At 40.7% G+C, this 16,890-nt stretch overlaps 1 protein-coding gene across 1 annotated transcript in view; it reads right to left on the reverse strand.

The window, feature by feature from the left end:
• The window catches only part of PPP4R3A (protein phosphatase 4 regulatory subunit 3A), a 42,937-nt gene extending 27,902 nt beyond the window's left edge, over positions 1–15,035 (reverse strand). Inside the window, exons 1-2 of the mRNA XM_041471863.1 lie at positions 13,873–15,035; positions 6,588–6,643 (exon numbers count right to left, since the gene is read on the reverse strand). Coding sequence (XP_041327797.1) covers positions 6,588–6,643; positions 13,873–14,014 — 198 coding nt within the window. The 5' untranslated portion in view covers positions 14,015–15,035. The remainder of the gene's footprint in view (positions 1–6,587; positions 6,644–13,872) is intronic.
• Between the last annotated feature and the right edge of the window lie 1,855 nt (positions 15,036–16,890).

Below are 16,890 nucleotides of genomic sequence, written 5' to 3' on the forward strand. Positions count from 1 at the left end.
TACTACCCAGACTTTTAAAGTTAGAGTTAGTGTGGTAGGTCGTGGCAGAATCTTCAAGCTAAAAGAACCCACCCAAGTAATGTAATATAAAGTTTCAAATCTGCATTTGGTTTCATGCACTTTTTCACCTAGAATTTGGTTATCTGGATGTGCTAACAATTTATTCAAAAAACTCATTAGCATGTCAAAGGCATACTCAGAATGTGTTCTACTAGCTTCTGTGAAAGCTCAACAGTCATATACAATGTTTCAGTTAGTGATTTCATAGCTGTATTCCCATTAATCACACGGAATAAAATCAGTTTATTAGTTCTGCAGCAGAAACTGGACTTAACTGGCCATACTCAGTGTCCTGGGGTGACTTTATGATGCTGAATTGTATCCTCATTTGTCTGTTTAACCCAGAATTAAGTTTTGCACCCCCTTCAAGCTAAAAGAACCCACCCAAGTAATGTAATATAAAGTCTCAATTCTGCATTTGGTTTCACGCACTTTTTCACCTAGAATCTGGTTTTCTGGATGTGCTAACAATTTATTCAAAAAACTCATTAGCATGTCAAAGGCATACTCAGAATGTGTTCTACTAGCTTCTGTGAAAGCTCAACAGTCATACACAACGTTTCAGTTAGTGATTTCATAGCTGTATTCCCATGAATCACACGGAATAAAATCAGTTTATTAGTTCTGCAGCAGAAACTGGACTTAACTGGCCATACTCAGTGTCCTGGGGTGACTTTATAATGCTGAATTATATCCTCATTTGTCTGTTTAACCCAGAATTAAGTTTTGCACCCCTAAACTAGATCTGAGAGTGAAGGGGGGGAAGAAGAAGCAGCGGTGGAATGTCTGAGGTGGCTGTATTCAAAACAGACGTAAGAGCTTCAGCTTTTCTCTCTCACAGACTCTGTTGCCTGCAGCACAGAGAAGTAGCAGAGAACTCTCTTTTGCTTTTCAGTTAGTTTTTAGCTAGCTGAGGCTGAGATGTTCCCCAGACGTGGCCTTTCTTTTTCTTGGAACTGCTCAGCCCTGTTCTGGACTGAAAACCCAGAAGAACACCATGAGCTCACACCTGTGGCCCGCTGGGGCCCAGGCCGTGCCTGCAGCACAGAGAAGTAGCAGAGAACTCTCTTTTGCTTTTCAGTTAGTTTTTAGCTAGCTGAGGCTGAGATGTTCCCCAGACTGTGGCCTTTCTTTTTCTTGGAACTGCTCAGCCCTGTTCTGGACTGAAAACCCAGAAGAACACCGTGAGCTCACACCTGTGGCCCAGGCCGCGGCATTTCCCTGCACAGGAGGGACTGATAAGAGACTGAGCAAGCCAAGCTACACCCCACGACAAGGACTTCCTGAATTTGCCGTCTCTGCAGAAGAGCGAGGGGTTTTATTGTTTAATATTATTCATTTTTTATGCTTGTGAATACTTTGCTTGTTAAATAAATGGTTCTTCCCCCACTTTTCACCAAGGAAATCTTTTCCCAAATCAGCTGGGGGAGGGGCTGCTTGAATCTGCTTTGTAGAAGCCGTCTCTGCAGAAGAGCGAGGGGTTTTATTGTTTAATATTATTCATTTTTTATGCTTGTGAATACTTTGCTTGTTAAATAAATGGTTTTTCCCCCACTTTTCACCTAGGAAATCTTTTCCCAAATCAGCTGGGGGAGAGGCTGCTTGAATCTGCTTTCTAGAAGGACCCCTTTGGAAGTTTTTTCCCAAATTTGTCCCTAAGCCAGGAAATTCAGCAAAAGCAGAAAAATCAAAATACACAGGAAAACAGAAATGAAGGAAAAGAAACCTATGTTAATTTAAAATAAATGAACCCCACCCCAAACCCAAGAGCAGCCCACCCTTCCCCTTGTTTATCCCCTCACCCCACAAAGCCACACACTCTTCCTTACTACTATTTTAGCTACAATATGCACAAATTTTATTGTAATAGTTTCACTGTTGGCTTGCTTGTCATGACAGCAAAGGTGCGAAGTTCATCTTCTCTGAGCATTCAGTCAGTGCCCTTTTGGATAGTTTCAAAACGTGGCTTTTTTATTAATAAGTCTGCTCTCCTTTATTCAAGAATGGCCACCTTCATGATACATAGCTAGTAGACAGTACTCTGGATGAATTTTAGCTTTTTATTCTTGTGAGGAACTTGAAAAGAGACTGCAAAAGCAAAGGACACAAGACACCTCTAGGGCAGAGGCAAGACTCTGTAAGCGGAAGCTGTAAATAACTCAAGTCTTTGTATCAGGCACAGAAAGGGATGCAATACATACTTCATCACTCTATTACAAGATGCACATGGATGCATCTAAAAAGCTGAGGATACAAGTCTTTACTGTTCTATTTTTAAAGCACTGCAAACATATACCAAAAAGCTCTACCCCATCCACATCTGTATCAGGTTTCTCCCTAGGTAAATGCTATGTGTATAGAGGGGCTTTTAATCATTTAGGGCTGGTGTAGGAAATAGTGTTGTCCTAATATACTGGTGCAATTATTCATTTTTCTGTATAAGGATCACTTCTTTAAAAAACAGCATCTTTGTCATTAACATTCTGAAATTTCAATGCCTTAATCCCCCCAACCCACAATTAAATATCTTCTACCTTTACTAGAATATTAAGAAAATAACCAACAACAAGAAAAAAACCTAAGTATTCCATGTGTGACCCAGCAATGCTTTGTATAATTAAATTCCACTTACTAAGCAAAATTTGCTTTTAAGGTGAATGTAGCTACAATATTTTATTAAAAATCCTTTCCTAGGATTTTTTTCCCTACTGAGGAGCTGGGAGCCTGAGGAAAGAAATGTAAACAATAACTATCTGATGCTGTGGAATGCAACAGGTGCATCTTCCACTGCTCCATGTCGATTGTTTTCAATTGATGACCAATCACAGCCACCTGTGCCGAGGCTGTGAGCAGTCACAGGATTTCGTTATGCATTCTATTCTATTCCTGTTCTTTGTAGCCTTCTGATCTTTCTTTTCTCTCTGTTCTTTTAGTATAGTTTTAATGTAGCATTTTAGTGTAATATATAACATAATAAATCAGCCTTCTGAAATGGAGTCAAGCCTTGTGTCTCCACACACAGAGAATTTGTCACAACAGGTGAATGCTACTACTTACCCAGTAATTAAATCCAGTAATATTCCCTGGTAAAGTTACAGGACCATTACTGTAACATTTTAAAATAAAAATGCCAAAAAACTTAACACAGAGCTGTAAACAAGAATACAAATCAGGTGCTCATGTTACTTCACTCTGCAAATTTTGCTTTTTCTGAAGAAGTTTCTGCCTACAAATAGTACTTTAACTTAAGAAATATTAAGTCCTTTTTTTGAGCCACAGGACATTAGTTTCTCAAGTTGTTTTCTTTCCAGCTTGTTTTCCTCATACAGCTTACTTTTTTCTAGTTCTAGTATAAACAGTGATGAGCCCTGATGCCAGAAACTGCATGATTCAGAGCACCAATGAACTTCCACTGGTAGCAATTCTATGTTGCAGAATCAGATATATAGACCTATGTTTCTTTTTGAACATAGCAGAAAACAACTCTTCATTGTGACAGACTAATTAATTAGACTACTGAAAAGGTAGTCAAAAGACTGTCTGTGAATTTCATGCTTTAATGAATTATTTCAAACCTCCAGATGGCAGGTAAGTCTGGGAAGACTGAGAAGTAGACTGTGCAAACTAAAAGTATCTCAGGCCGACGTATGAAAAATGAGTCCCTGAGCAGGACTCAAGATCTCCCAAGTAATCTTCCTCTCCAAAGGCAGAAAGTTGTATTTACCACCACAAAGGGAAGTCACTGCTTTCAACACTCAACACCAACATAAAGCAGACAATTGGGACAAAAATCATACTAACAAGCTCAGCTTCACAGGTATAGTTTTTGTTGGGTTTTTTTTGGAGGGGGGTTTGGTTGGTTTTGTTGGCTTTAGTTTCCAAGAGAACAGAGGCAGCAAGACAAACTTGTCCTCAGGTCTTCGCACTAGTATTTTGATAAATAATTATCTAAGCTATGCAGTTATTGAAACACACATATGTAAACCATGAGATTGCATAATTTGTGATATCAACAATTAACAAGACAATCTACTTCACACTAGCACTAACAGATCAGCATAGGCAGAAGGTTCTTACACCAGTGGAAGGACTTCACTGCTTATCACAAAGGTATCTATAGGCTTCTTTTGTTGAAGGATCCAAAGCAACAGGCACAGCAAGGTTCCCCAAGAGCTTGGTACACATTATCTCTCCTTGCTTCCAACCACAGATTGCTTCAGTCAGCCCAATAAGACTGTTTCTTCTCACAAACCTCATGTCAGCCCAGACAAAAGTCAGAACCCATCCATTTATTCCATTAGATATTCAAAGTGTCCACAAGCTGCATGCTGTGTTCACAGTAGAAATGGATACTGCGATGTACCTCTTAAAATAGGTTCATCCTCACAACAAAATTCTGAGATAAAAGCCTGGTAAGATCACAACACTACACAGCGACTTTGAAGTTTAAAGCCCTAGATTTCTCGGAGATTTTTCTTGAAATTATCTGTGTGCAACTAACAACAGCAGGCAAGCTCAAAAGCAAGTCTTTTATTTCGGGCTGCAATTTGACTAGTGGCGAGGTGATTCAAGTGACCTTCTGCAGTCAAAAAGAAAGATCTCACTCACTCTTCCATCTCAGTTCCACAATGGATCTTGTGTAAGGTAGTTTGAAAGTTCTGCCAGCAAAGATAGTTACCAGTTTTTGAAAAAGGATTTAAAGTACCAAGCTGATTTATTGTGGTTTAGTAAGTTTAAGCTGTTCAGAGTTCTAGGAGCAGAGCTGGAAAAAAACCTATTCCTTCAGCTGCTAAGCTCCAAGCTTAGCTCATATAGAATCAGGTTTAAACTCTGAACTTGCCTTTTACTAAGGGAAAGGATAAGTAGGCCTCACATGAAAGAAAACAGGCTACAGAGCAGATTTAATACACACACCAAGAAACATTTGGGATTTCTAAGGCTCAGAGTGGAGCCTCATATTCAATTTATATTAGAAACTGGTTTGGTTAAATATGAACAATCCATCTGCAAATATAAATTTCTGTCTATGCAGCATTTGAAAGCTTTATAAACAGCACTTTTCCTTCCCCAGCACAGAGAATGTACAGAGCTGCTCTGATGAGATTCATGTTAATTATTTTTACTTCTCTAACCATGTTTTCACAATGACCACTACAATTAATGCAACACTAGATTACAATGTATGTCTGACCTGGAGCCCGAAATGCTGTTATACTGACTGGCACATCTGCTGGTTTGCTCCAATCCTGCAATTTTATGCCTCCTTGAAGTAGGTTTCATGTCTGATGTGGCACAAAGTCTATTGGTACAAAACTCACCCCTCAGTGCTCTCTTAACCGATTTAAGCCAGCAAAGCAAGCTTACACCAGATCAGCACTTTATGCCATAGAGCTGTGAAATATTCAGTGTCACTTCAGGAGTTTTAAAGCTCAAGTTTATCACAGAACCATGACCTCAAGCTAGTCAGGATTACAGCTAAAACTTAAGTCTGCTTAGCATTTTCGCTGGTCTTGTCCTTACTCCCTGGAATTGACCCTCCAGACCCACACTGCCCTTATCAGTTGCTCAGTATCAACTGCTTATACAGTGCACTGTGAATGTATCAAGAGACAGATACAGGTAAAATTTCTCAAGAAAGGCTATTTTTAGCCCATACTGGTTCTCCCCATTCAGTTCAAAATACAATTCTACAAACAGCCGCAGTGACACAACTACTGGGACTGCCTGTGAACAAAACAACAGTATGTCCATGCCTGTGATAAACTATTAAAGGTGAAAGACTGAAGAGTGTTTTAATACATTAACTGTACTTGACAAGATTTTAACACGCCTGAGCTGACCAAACAGGCAACAAAATACAATCTGGTTCAGCATTTTTAAACCTGCAAAGGCAATTCCCAACATCCATGAAACAAGCACAGCAAGTAAAGTACAAAGTCTACACAGTTCTCATTCATCTCAGGAGCATTCTTTAGGGGCTCACAATGTATGGTTTAAATAATCGAAGCAATGTGCAAACTAAAGGTGAGAAGGTGCTTTTATGAGCACAGAATGCTTTGGAGCAATAGTAATCCATACCCACCTTCTAAGTAAAAGACAAACAAAGGCAAACATGTAAATAACTTCAAAGCCTTCTAGTCTTTCCCTGAACAAAAATACATTTAAAGTTAAAGCATCTGAAATGTAAAGAAGAAAAAAGCCAGATGATACTAAGTTTCAGATACTACAACTCTCAGGAACCTCAGCTACTTTGTGATTTTCCCAACTACGTTTTGACTGTCTCTCCCAAAGCAATTTCTGGTGCAAAACAGAGTGCAATTTATCTGTATAACTTCACCAAAAATGCAGAGAAATAACACACGACCATGTAATGCACAAAAATGGTGCAAACTACTTTGCCTATTTCTGGCACAAGAACATAAAATATAATTTGCAAGAGGCAAAAAAATTACTGTATTGCTACACTGTTGGTTGTATACCATTAAAGACCCTGCCTTTAAACATAAGGAAAAGAAAAGTATGTTTACCTGTTGCTTCTGGTACGCAGTGTTCGGATTAATTTTGGACTCCAAAAGAAGAGAGCCTAGAAAAAAAAAGTTCCACTTATTTATATGTGTGCTAAAATTTTACCCTCCACATGAATTTTCTGATCACTCTTTCCGTGAGCAACAATAACTATCTTAACCCTGAAGAGATACTGTTCACACAGTACAGAATAAAGCTCTGAGGACTGAATTTTAAACCTTTCTTTTTCTGAGTAATGAATTTTTTACAGAAAATTTTTTAGACATGATGAAGTCTGCAAGTCAGCACACCAAAAAGATCACAACTGCATTCCAGAGATTACTTACGGTTGTTTTGTGTGAAAATTCTAATTGTGGGGCATTTGTTCTTAAAGGTTAGCTAAAACTCTTGTTTTACTGGGAAGCATATCTAGAAACTAATGCTTAGAACAGTAACCACTGTGACTGCTAATACCAGAAAACTTCACACAAACTCAGGAACAATGGTTTCACAGCAGGTTTTACTGATTTAAGACACAGAACAGCAATTCCATTCTCATGTCTGTGTCTTCTTTCCCTTGCTTTTGCATGTTAGCATTCTTGTGTCACATTTAAACAATCCAAAGTGTTGATCTATGCAAAAACAACTTTTAAACAGATTTTATTCTTGGACCAATCACCTCCCTCATCAACCTTGCTACTCAGCTGCACTAGTGCCAGTGCATGACTTAAACTTACCTATCTGCAGAGCTTCACTCAGCTTACACAAAGAAATACTGATAAATTAACTTGCACTGTCAATCATATAATTAAAATGTAAGGCTGCAAGCACCCCTTTAAAGTGGCATTTCTCCATTTACTTACCTGGTTAAATTGAGGCTTTAAGAAATGGCCAAACTTTAAGAAAAGTGTTAACATCTCAGTTCCATCACTATAGTTCTAAGACAAATATATTACTAAAATATGGGCTGCTCTCCATCTGTTCATTCCCTAGCCTGGACTGATATCGGGGGCCTGCCCTGACCCAGGTGCAGCACCTTGCACCTCCTGAGGTTCACACACTTCTCAGGGCTCGTGCAGGTCCATGTGGATGGTGTCCTATCCCTCATGCATGTCAACCACACCACTGCAGCTTGGTGCCACCTGCAGAACTGCTGAGGGGGCATGCGATCCCTCTGTCTGACACTGATGAAGATGTTAGGCTGGGGCATGTGAAGAAGAGACGGAAGAACCTGATCACAGAACTTCGCTTGCTTTGTATCAAGACTGGTGTATCATTAAAGAATTACAGAACTATCAGAACATTCTGCTGTCTGATAAGAAAGGTTACCACCTGACGAATTTACAAGCTTTACCAATGATTTTTATATCCACTAACTTACTATGTATGTGATCATCAGATACAATTAAGTACTTTTCTCAAATTAATGTACCTGTGAAGGCTGCTTGTTCCCAATTTCTAAGTCTGTTGCTCTACAAGAGGCAACTTTCACTAAAGAAGTTGGCTTGAGAAGCTATGACCCTGTCTCAACTGCTCTTGGAGTAAAAGCTGTTTACACACCCAATACAACTCAACAACAAAACTGAAATAAATACCCTTTCAAGGGAAAACAAGACACACAGGAAAAGCTCTCTTGCCTCAAGCCCAAATATGCTATTCAGTTTTTCTTAGTTTTTCCAGTTTTCGGACACACATCAGCTCTGTTACCAAAACAGCTTATTTGCTTAAGTGTAAAGTGCATAACTAAAGAAAAAAAACAATCACAAACCATAGAGCAGGACAGAGAAGGAAAACATCTAAGGGGAGGTTTACAGATGGATCCAATAAATTGCTCAAACTTTGGCCATAGTCTCGAGCTTTGAATTTAGGGTTTGCCTAAAGAATATCTAAACCCAGCATTTCCTTTTTACAATCATCAGACACACAGAGTCAGTCATGCTTTCGAAGTCCCAGCTTCTACTACATGAAGACTTAGAATATTATTTAAAGTGGGAGACAAACTTCTAGAAAGTCTTTACTTTACTGTCTAGAAATATTTAACACCAGCAAGTATGACGTAGAATCTTCCAGGAATCAAAAGTTCAACACCATATTTTAATGGCTGAACACAGATCTAAATTCCAACATTAGAATAATATCATACATAACTTAAATGTCATGTTTGACAAAATACTATTTTAAAAAATTGAAAGCAATTGAATGCAGACACTTCATTTTCTAAGCTAGAAGCAGACCATAGAGAATCACTTCTTTACTAGACTTATCAAAAAAGAGCATTTCTTCTTCTCTCCTAAGCCCGATGCTTGCAAAAAAGACAAATCAAGCTTTTTAAGGATTGAATTGCTTCTCACTACCACATGATTCAACTCATTCCTCACAATTTTGGACAGTAAGAATAATATTGATCTGGTGATAGAAACATACTGAAAGTTAAATTGTGCTCTATAACTAATAACTACTCCAAATCTATCCTTCTGGAGAATATGATGCTCCATTTGTGCAATAATTTCCCCAAAAAGGGTTCAACAAGTCAAAGATCAGTGATTAATCTACTAGTTAATTCAGTGAGTTTATTTCATATACTAAATTTTACAGGATCAGGCCCCTCCTGGTAATAGCAATGTTAAGTCTTTGTTACTTGCACGTTGAAATTAGGCAGCAGTAACAGATGGCTGAAACACAGATATATTCTTCAGAAAAAGTTTACAGAAATATAACACCACAAACTTCCATTCAAAGTCATTATCACTTGTTTGAGAAGTTTTTATCACAAGTATTACTTTCTATGTAGGCATTTTTCCATTTGTACTATCCTAGAAAATGTTAAGACTATCCAGTCTAAATACACCAACATAAAAATACACCCACAAAATTTCATCTTCATTGACCCAATAATTCTATTCAAAGTTAGGTAAGAGCTGAAAACTCACCTTAATGCACACTGTGTTTTTAGTAAATGCTCCAAAATGATGCAGATCTAGTTTTTTTTTATTTTTTAAATTACAGCCGTGAATTAGTTTATAAAGGTAACTGCAAAATACTGAAGCCAAAAAAAAAAATCTGAAACCACCTATAAAGAAGAAAGCTGACTTGCAGAATTCTATTACCTGTCACTGTAATGCAATACAGCACAGCTGGGGGTTTTGTTAGTAGAAAACACCATTCTGTGCTGCAGAAGGAATGTGTGTATAGGGAAAGACTTGCTCAAAAGAGATTATTACATACAGATATTCAATGCTATTTTCAATTATATTTAGAGACATCAAATATCCCAATTCAACAGTCTTAAACAGCAAATTTGCAGCTTTGTTTACAAACATGCAAACGGAAGAGACCAGTTAATATGGCACACTGCTGCTCTCCCACCAAACTGTTACATGGAGTCTTCCTCAAAAGCAGAAAAAAAAAGTGCTTCTCGTCACCCCTCACCAGTATAAACATGTTTACATTTAAATGAAAGTTTCAGTTCAAGAGCTGCTTCTTGCAAGATGCACACAGAGGTTTAAGTTCTGCAATCAGTTCTGCTGCAACCCAATCACAGAAACTAATCCTCAGAAACTCAAGAAACAGCTCAAACTGAGGCCCAAGAAAGTGTTCTACAATTCCAAGTGAATATTCCTGAGTCTAAGACACTTCTGGAGGGACAAACCCAAATATTAAGGAAAGGGGAGAAAAGAAACAAAAAAACCCCAAGTCATCTTCCCCCATGCTTTTTTTCATTTTGATCTAAAATAAATACTGTGTTGCTTACCTAAAAACAAGTCAATAAAATTAGTCCCTTGAGTTTACACAAGGTAAAAAAAACTTAAGCCAAGTTTCACCTAAGCCTGCCAGTTGTACAGGTTTACTGATACCTGCACTACAGAAACACCAAGGATAGGTGCTTGCCCTGTGGCAGAAGTCATTAACATACAGACTTAATAAGCAGCAAATGACAACTTCTGAATGAAAATGAGAGCTCACAAATACGGCCTGCAACGGAGGGGTTAACTTTCACTTGTCAAAAACTTTAGATACAGGACCAGTAAGTTTTAATTAAAGGTTTAAGCTTTCAAATTAACACAAATTACTGGAAAATTACTGGAAAGAAATGTTCACTTTAGAGGTCACTTCAGTCATCTGGGCTCAGAATGAAAACAAGGTGATCTAAAACCATGCAGTAAACCCCAAGAAGCACAAAGACATTTTAAGAATAAGGTAGGCCACAGTAGCTTAAAACACCATGTCATAAATGGGTAAGAAATCAAAAACTTCTGATTACACACAGACTCACATGGTAGGTAATAATTTCTAAGAAAATATTTCACTCTTGCTCTGCTGCAATTCAAGTAGAATTCATTACAACTAGGAATCACACAGAGAAACTTTTCAGGGTTTTAAATAAAAAGTGAATAGCTATTATAGTGTAAAAAAATTACAGTTTCATGCTTCAAAGTGTAATATACCTGGTATGAAAGCAGTATTTCTGTTCTAAAATTGATTATTCCAGATTGTCTGCAATGACTCTTAACAGTTTAGTTCCTGGCAACATTAGACATGCAGCCAGCAAAACAACTCACTCATTTATTCTCAATTATTTTATTTTATGATTGTGTTAAACACCAGTACAAGTTAAAAAAACCACTTCTACAGATAAAAACCCCTCTTACTCAATTCTTATTACTCCAATTCCAAATGAACAGCTTACACTGGATGTGGCATACTGATTGTACTTCCCTTACCTGTACACCCTGACTACTATAAAATCTCAACCACTTGTAAAGCAGCCTACTACAACAAGTCACAGCTGCAAAATCCAAACACTGAACCATGTGCTAGCCCACATGGTCAGCCCAAGAAACCACTGGTAATTCTGCTGTTGATGTGTGCATAGTCAAACTGGCCCTTTAACAGGAGTGGGAATTTCCCACACACATAAAGAACTACTGCTCATATCCCCAGGACCTCCCCTACTCAGGAAATGGAGCCTTCACCTTCAGGCAGATCCCAAGGTTTTCTGTCAGCTTCCTGGAGTAAGTCAGTAAGAATATGCCAGTGTACACAGGATGAATCTCAGCTCAAAGGCTAGGAAAAGCTGGTTTAGAAATGCAGGAAGGAAGAAGTTTCATTGTGCAAAGAGGAGGAGCTGACAAAGAAAGACAATACAAGAATGCAATGGAAACATGGAGACAAATGGTGTACAGGTCAGTTCTACTACTCAGTTCATACTACTTGTAGGTCTTTGTTAACTGCAAAAAAGCTAAAAGTCACAGTCAACTATTTCATTTATTTAAAAAAGCATGCAAGGAAATACAAATTGCACAGTATATAAACCAGAGGTATGGCATTACCTTTTTCCAAATCATTTGCTCACATGTAAAAATGACTATTTGCCTTCAAAATTAGCCCACAAACAACAGACAGTGGGAGTAAACAAAATATAAATCAAATTTTATGAGGTATCTACACAAGCAAGTTAGAAAAACTAGCCTATTAATAGAGTGCACATTTACCCAGGACTGATACTAGCTACTATATTAAGAATTTTAACTGTGTATTATTCAATACTTTGAAGTAGAAAGTATGCAGCCTGACAGAGGTCTAAAATGTATATCCTACCAAATAAATATCTGTGTATTTGGTGTTTTTGTAAGTTTGAGACAGTTCCTGCTTTGATTAGAGTATCTCAGCTATGCAAGATAAAGCAATGACTTAATTTTAGTTTCTAATACCAATTTGTATCTTCCTTCTTACAGACATTCATTTATTTACAAGTGAGCTGGCAACAACAGTCCAACTCAGGCTCTAATCAGTCTGAACCACATATATCCCAATGAAAGTTAATAAATGGGCTTTAGTTTTAATGAGCTATTTCTTCATAAGGAGGTTAGGAACTGCAGTTCTTTCAATTTCTTTTCTAAAAATAATTAAAAAAAAAAAAACAGAAAAATTTTAATATATAGGAGACATAACAGTTTTTAAACATGCCCCCAACAGCCAGGACAGTATCTACGACAAAACATACTGTAAAAATTAACCAAAAAATTTAGTGATAATTTTATTAATTCCCTCCTCATGTTGAAATTAAACTAAATCTGTTTCCATTTTGAATGTTTTCTCTTGCAATATGAGGCTGCTCAAGGTTTAAATGCATCTTCCTCACTGTGAAATAAATAAACATCAGGTGTCAGTTTAACCTTTCAAAGTATAATCAAAAAACTACAAGATATCTCTGGGGGCTTATCAGAATCTCAATTACCAAAATCCTCCTTAAATGACTGATTCTTCCATATCAGTTTATGATCTTTGCTGTAGGGATTACATATTGTACAGTTTATCATAACTTTCCCAAAAAGTAAGGATTAATGATTCTCAAGTTGCTTCTCATCCCACTTCCTGCAATAAAAAAACTTAATAAATAAAATTACAAGGTCTGTTGACAGTCAAAAGCTACAACTAGATCTACAAGTCACTAAATACAGTAGCAATACATCTAACGAAGTAGTAAGTCATGCACGGACAGATTTTAAAAGCAGAATGGTACAAGGCTAACACTGTGAAGTACACATTTTAAAATCTCTGATCACAGCAGTCACGAACTCACTTGACCAATAGTCAAGACTAGCCCAAACATGTAGCTACAGGGCTAGATATTACTACTTAACGTATACTACTGACACATGCTCTCAGAAACCGTGAAAGAAGTTGATAACCCATCATTTTAAATTTATTTTCAGGAAGACCGTGAACTGCTGAAGGGCTGAGTACTCCCATTCCATTAAAAAAAAAAAAGGGCATCTCAGAAAATGCTTTTCTGTCCATTGTATTGTCTTTATTACCATAACTGTACTTTGAAAACCGTTGATATCTGTTAGAATGTCTTACATAAGTCTAAAAGCTACCAAAGAAAAGGGCAGGTGGAAACAGAAGGGTGTTAGCTATCCAACGATCTTCTAAAAACAAATACTAAAAACCAAAATCTAAGTTTTGAACAACTTTCATGAGGGGATCGCTTCCAGAAAGATCCAGTGATCAGTTTTGAAACCAGACCAGTAGATATCCAAACGCATGCAAGATCTGCGACGAGAGAACGCATTTTGCATGCAACACTGTGTATTCACTAAGTGCCCACTATGCTCGCACTTGATGGCAATCTTCTGTTTCTTTCACTTGGCCTAGCACGAATGAACCCTGATTAGCGCTTACTTGCTTTTAGGAATACCATTTGAATTATGCAGCAAAACATTAACGCAACCAACACAAAGCAACACCCAGTTCCTTTTCTGGGTAGGACGAGGAAAGACTGTACCTTCAGCCGTACACACTTACCATCACTCTCTGCCCTGACTAGCAGGGACATGCCCTTGAGCCTCTCCACGTAGCAAGAGGACACATGCCCTGTGCCTCGATCATCCCACTGGCGGTCCTCATTTAGCGTGTAAACCTTCACCCTCCGCCGGGTGTCCGTCATCCTGCCGCCTGCCACACCGCAGCCACCACTCTGGCCGGCAATCGCTGGAGGAGCAGAAGGCTGGTCGGGGGCCAGGCTCCCCTCAGGGGAGGGGAGCGGGAAAGAAGGCAGCAGCCCCACACGGGCACACCAAGCAAGCTCTTCTTACTGCTCTTCAGCGTCCCAACGGGATCCTCATTATCGAGGGTAACAGGATTGGGAAAGAGGGAGAAACAAGAGGTGAAGACGTGAAAAGGGGAGCTGCTCCTTCAGGTACAGTCAGACGCTGCACAAAAGGCGAGTAAGCCTAGGCAGGGACAGCCGCAGAGAGGTGAGAGGCTCTTTGCAGGGTGAAGGGCAGGCAGGAGAGGCGGTGAAGAAGGGATCCCGGAGGAGAAGGGGATCCACGGTAGTGGAAGCGGCGGCGGACTGCAGCCGGCCCAGCGTGACAGGAGCAAGCGTTCCTAGAAGCCGGAGCCCTGCCGAGGAAAACAGGGGGGAAGCTGGTGAGGCCGGAGGGAATCAGAGGAAGGGAGGCAGGGGGGAGAGGGGCCGCTCGCCCCGGCCTGTAGCCCGGCTCTATTGTGCAGCAGCTGCCCAGGCCCGAAGCCCCTCGCTCCGCCGTCCGTCAGCGCGGGGCTCCAAGGAGCCGCCCTCCTTCCCGCCCGGGCTGCCCGGGGCCTGCAGATACTGCCCGTCCGGGGACAGGGTGAACGGCCAGCCGAGCTCAGCGCCCCGTCTTCCCCATGGGCTCCGGTCGCAGGCGGCGGCTTCACTCCCAGCCTGACTCCGCCGCCATGTTCTTCTTCCTCCTCCTCCTCCTCCTCCTCCCGGTGCTGCGGCGGCTCAGTCCCGACTCCCCAGCGCGCCTTGCGACGTAGCTACGCTTCCAGGCGTTCGGCGGCCCGTCCACCAGAGAAACGCTGTGCCCTGCGGAGGGAGGGGGCGATCGGCAGCGGCTGATGCGGCCCGGCTCCCTCCGGCCCCGGCTCCGCCTCAGTCACTGCGCGGCCGCCATCTTGGTTTCACCTCTCACTGGAGGCGCGGGGTCTCCCAGCCAGCGGCGGCACGGGCCGCCCGCCGGCATTTAAAGGGCCAGCGGCCCCGCGCGGGGAAGGCGCGTGTGGTCGTGGCCGCGCCGTTACCGCGGGCCGGGGCAGGCGCCGGCGGACCCCGGCTTTGCGGTTTTCTTGTCTTTTTTTTTTTTTTTTTTCCTCTTCCTGTCACACCTTGCCGAGTGATCCCAAAGTTAAACAGCTTTTGGTTGAATATCTGTTGGATCTCCGCAGTTATAGATGGGATCAAAGAATTCCCATATCAGAAGCTGTGTGCTTCTGCCGCTGCTGCCAATGGCTGAGCATAGGTTTGACAGATTTCCCTAAAACACGTGAAAACACTGGGGCGTTTGGGACCCCAGCAGCACCACTGCAGAAGAGAGTCCATTTCACAGTACATTCTAGATACACAGTGTACACGGGAGCTCACTGCAACATGCTCTCTGTTATTTTATGCTTTCGAACAAGTCCTGGTACTCGTTTATCAAAGTGAATTGTATTGAGGGTGGTTTGAGCCAGCAGCCTTCACCAGGATTAATTAATATCGCAAGGAAGCCTCTAGTCAAGCCCTGTTTTCCTTTGTCCATCTTCTATTTTGTTTGCCCTGTGGAAAGGCAGTGGTTGCAGGATTGATCCGCAGCTTCCTGAAGAAGCTCCCAGGGTCACAGCAGCAGCCTGCCAGAGTTCAGGAGGTGTCAGGACAATGCTCTCAGGCACATGCTGTGCCTCTAGAGGAGTCCTGTGCGGGGCCAGGAGTTGGATTCCATGATCCTGATGGGTCCTTTCCAAATCAGAATATTCTGGTATTCCTGATCTGCCCAGACAAAGCCATTTGGCCTTTGCTCTGATGCCCAAGGGCTGGTTAAGAACACAAGAGCCTTTGGTAGTGTTGTTTGGGTGCCTAGGACACAGCTGAGAGCTTGTTGTGCTTGTTGTTCTCAGCGCGGTGCTCTTGGCTAAAGCAGAGAGCCCTTGGAAGAGATTCAGATGTCCGGGAGCTGTGGATTGCGGGCCTGGCTGAAGGGGAGCCGCCACGCAGCACGTGCACAGAAGATGCTCCTTACCTTCACTTGGTGGCCTGGGCAGCTCTCGAGGGGCTGTTCCTCTGCCAAAACTTCCCTCAGGCCAGCCTGGAGATGACTTCAGAAAAGATTGATGTCAATTAGAGAAAACTCTGTAAGACCGTTATATTCACGTACCATTTACAAATTGTACCCTCTTGTGGCCATCAGATTAAGCAGAGACCACACTGCTCACTGCAGTTTGATTTTTTTGGGTGGGTTTTTTTGGTGTTTTTTTTTTTTGGGTTTTTTTTTTTTTTTTTTTTGGTTGGTTGGTTTTGTTTTTGTGAATTAAAAACAAGAACTTGATCAGATTTCAGTTTGCATAATTTGCTTTATGAAAATTTTCAGCTCAGCTTCTTTTAATGGACCTTGTGTTATTTTGAACAAACCTCAATCCAACAGCAGTGCCCACTTGTCAGTTTTAACCCAGTTCTCATTATGTTTGGCAAGGGGATTTTATTTTTTCAAACACTTCTACTCCAGTCATTCCAGAAAAAAAGGTTGGGCATTGAGAGCAAATTCCCATGCTAGAAAGTAGTTGGGAAAGAAAGAAACATTCTGTTTATTTTTCTTGGAGTAATGAGTTAGACAGCAAGTCTGTCAGGTCACACCTCAATTCCTTCTCTCCATTTCTACCAGTCTGAGAGTTTGTGTCCAGAAGGAAATATCTTCAGGCATCAGAAGAGGTTGTTATTAACTGAGTTAAAAGGTTTAGACCCCATTAGTTCCTGTAAATAATAAAGGACTTAGCCCTGACAGAAACTTTTGCTCACCAGGA

The sequence above is a fragment of the Pyrgilauda ruficollis genome, unplaced genomic scaffold (genome assembly GCF_017590135.1).
Source record: "Pyrgilauda ruficollis isolate IOZ18807 unplaced genomic scaffold, ASM1759013v1 scaffold28, whole genome shotgun sequence".
Lineage (NCBI taxonomy): Eukaryota > Metazoa > Chordata > Aves > Passeriformes > Passeridae > Pyrgilauda > Pyrgilauda ruficollis.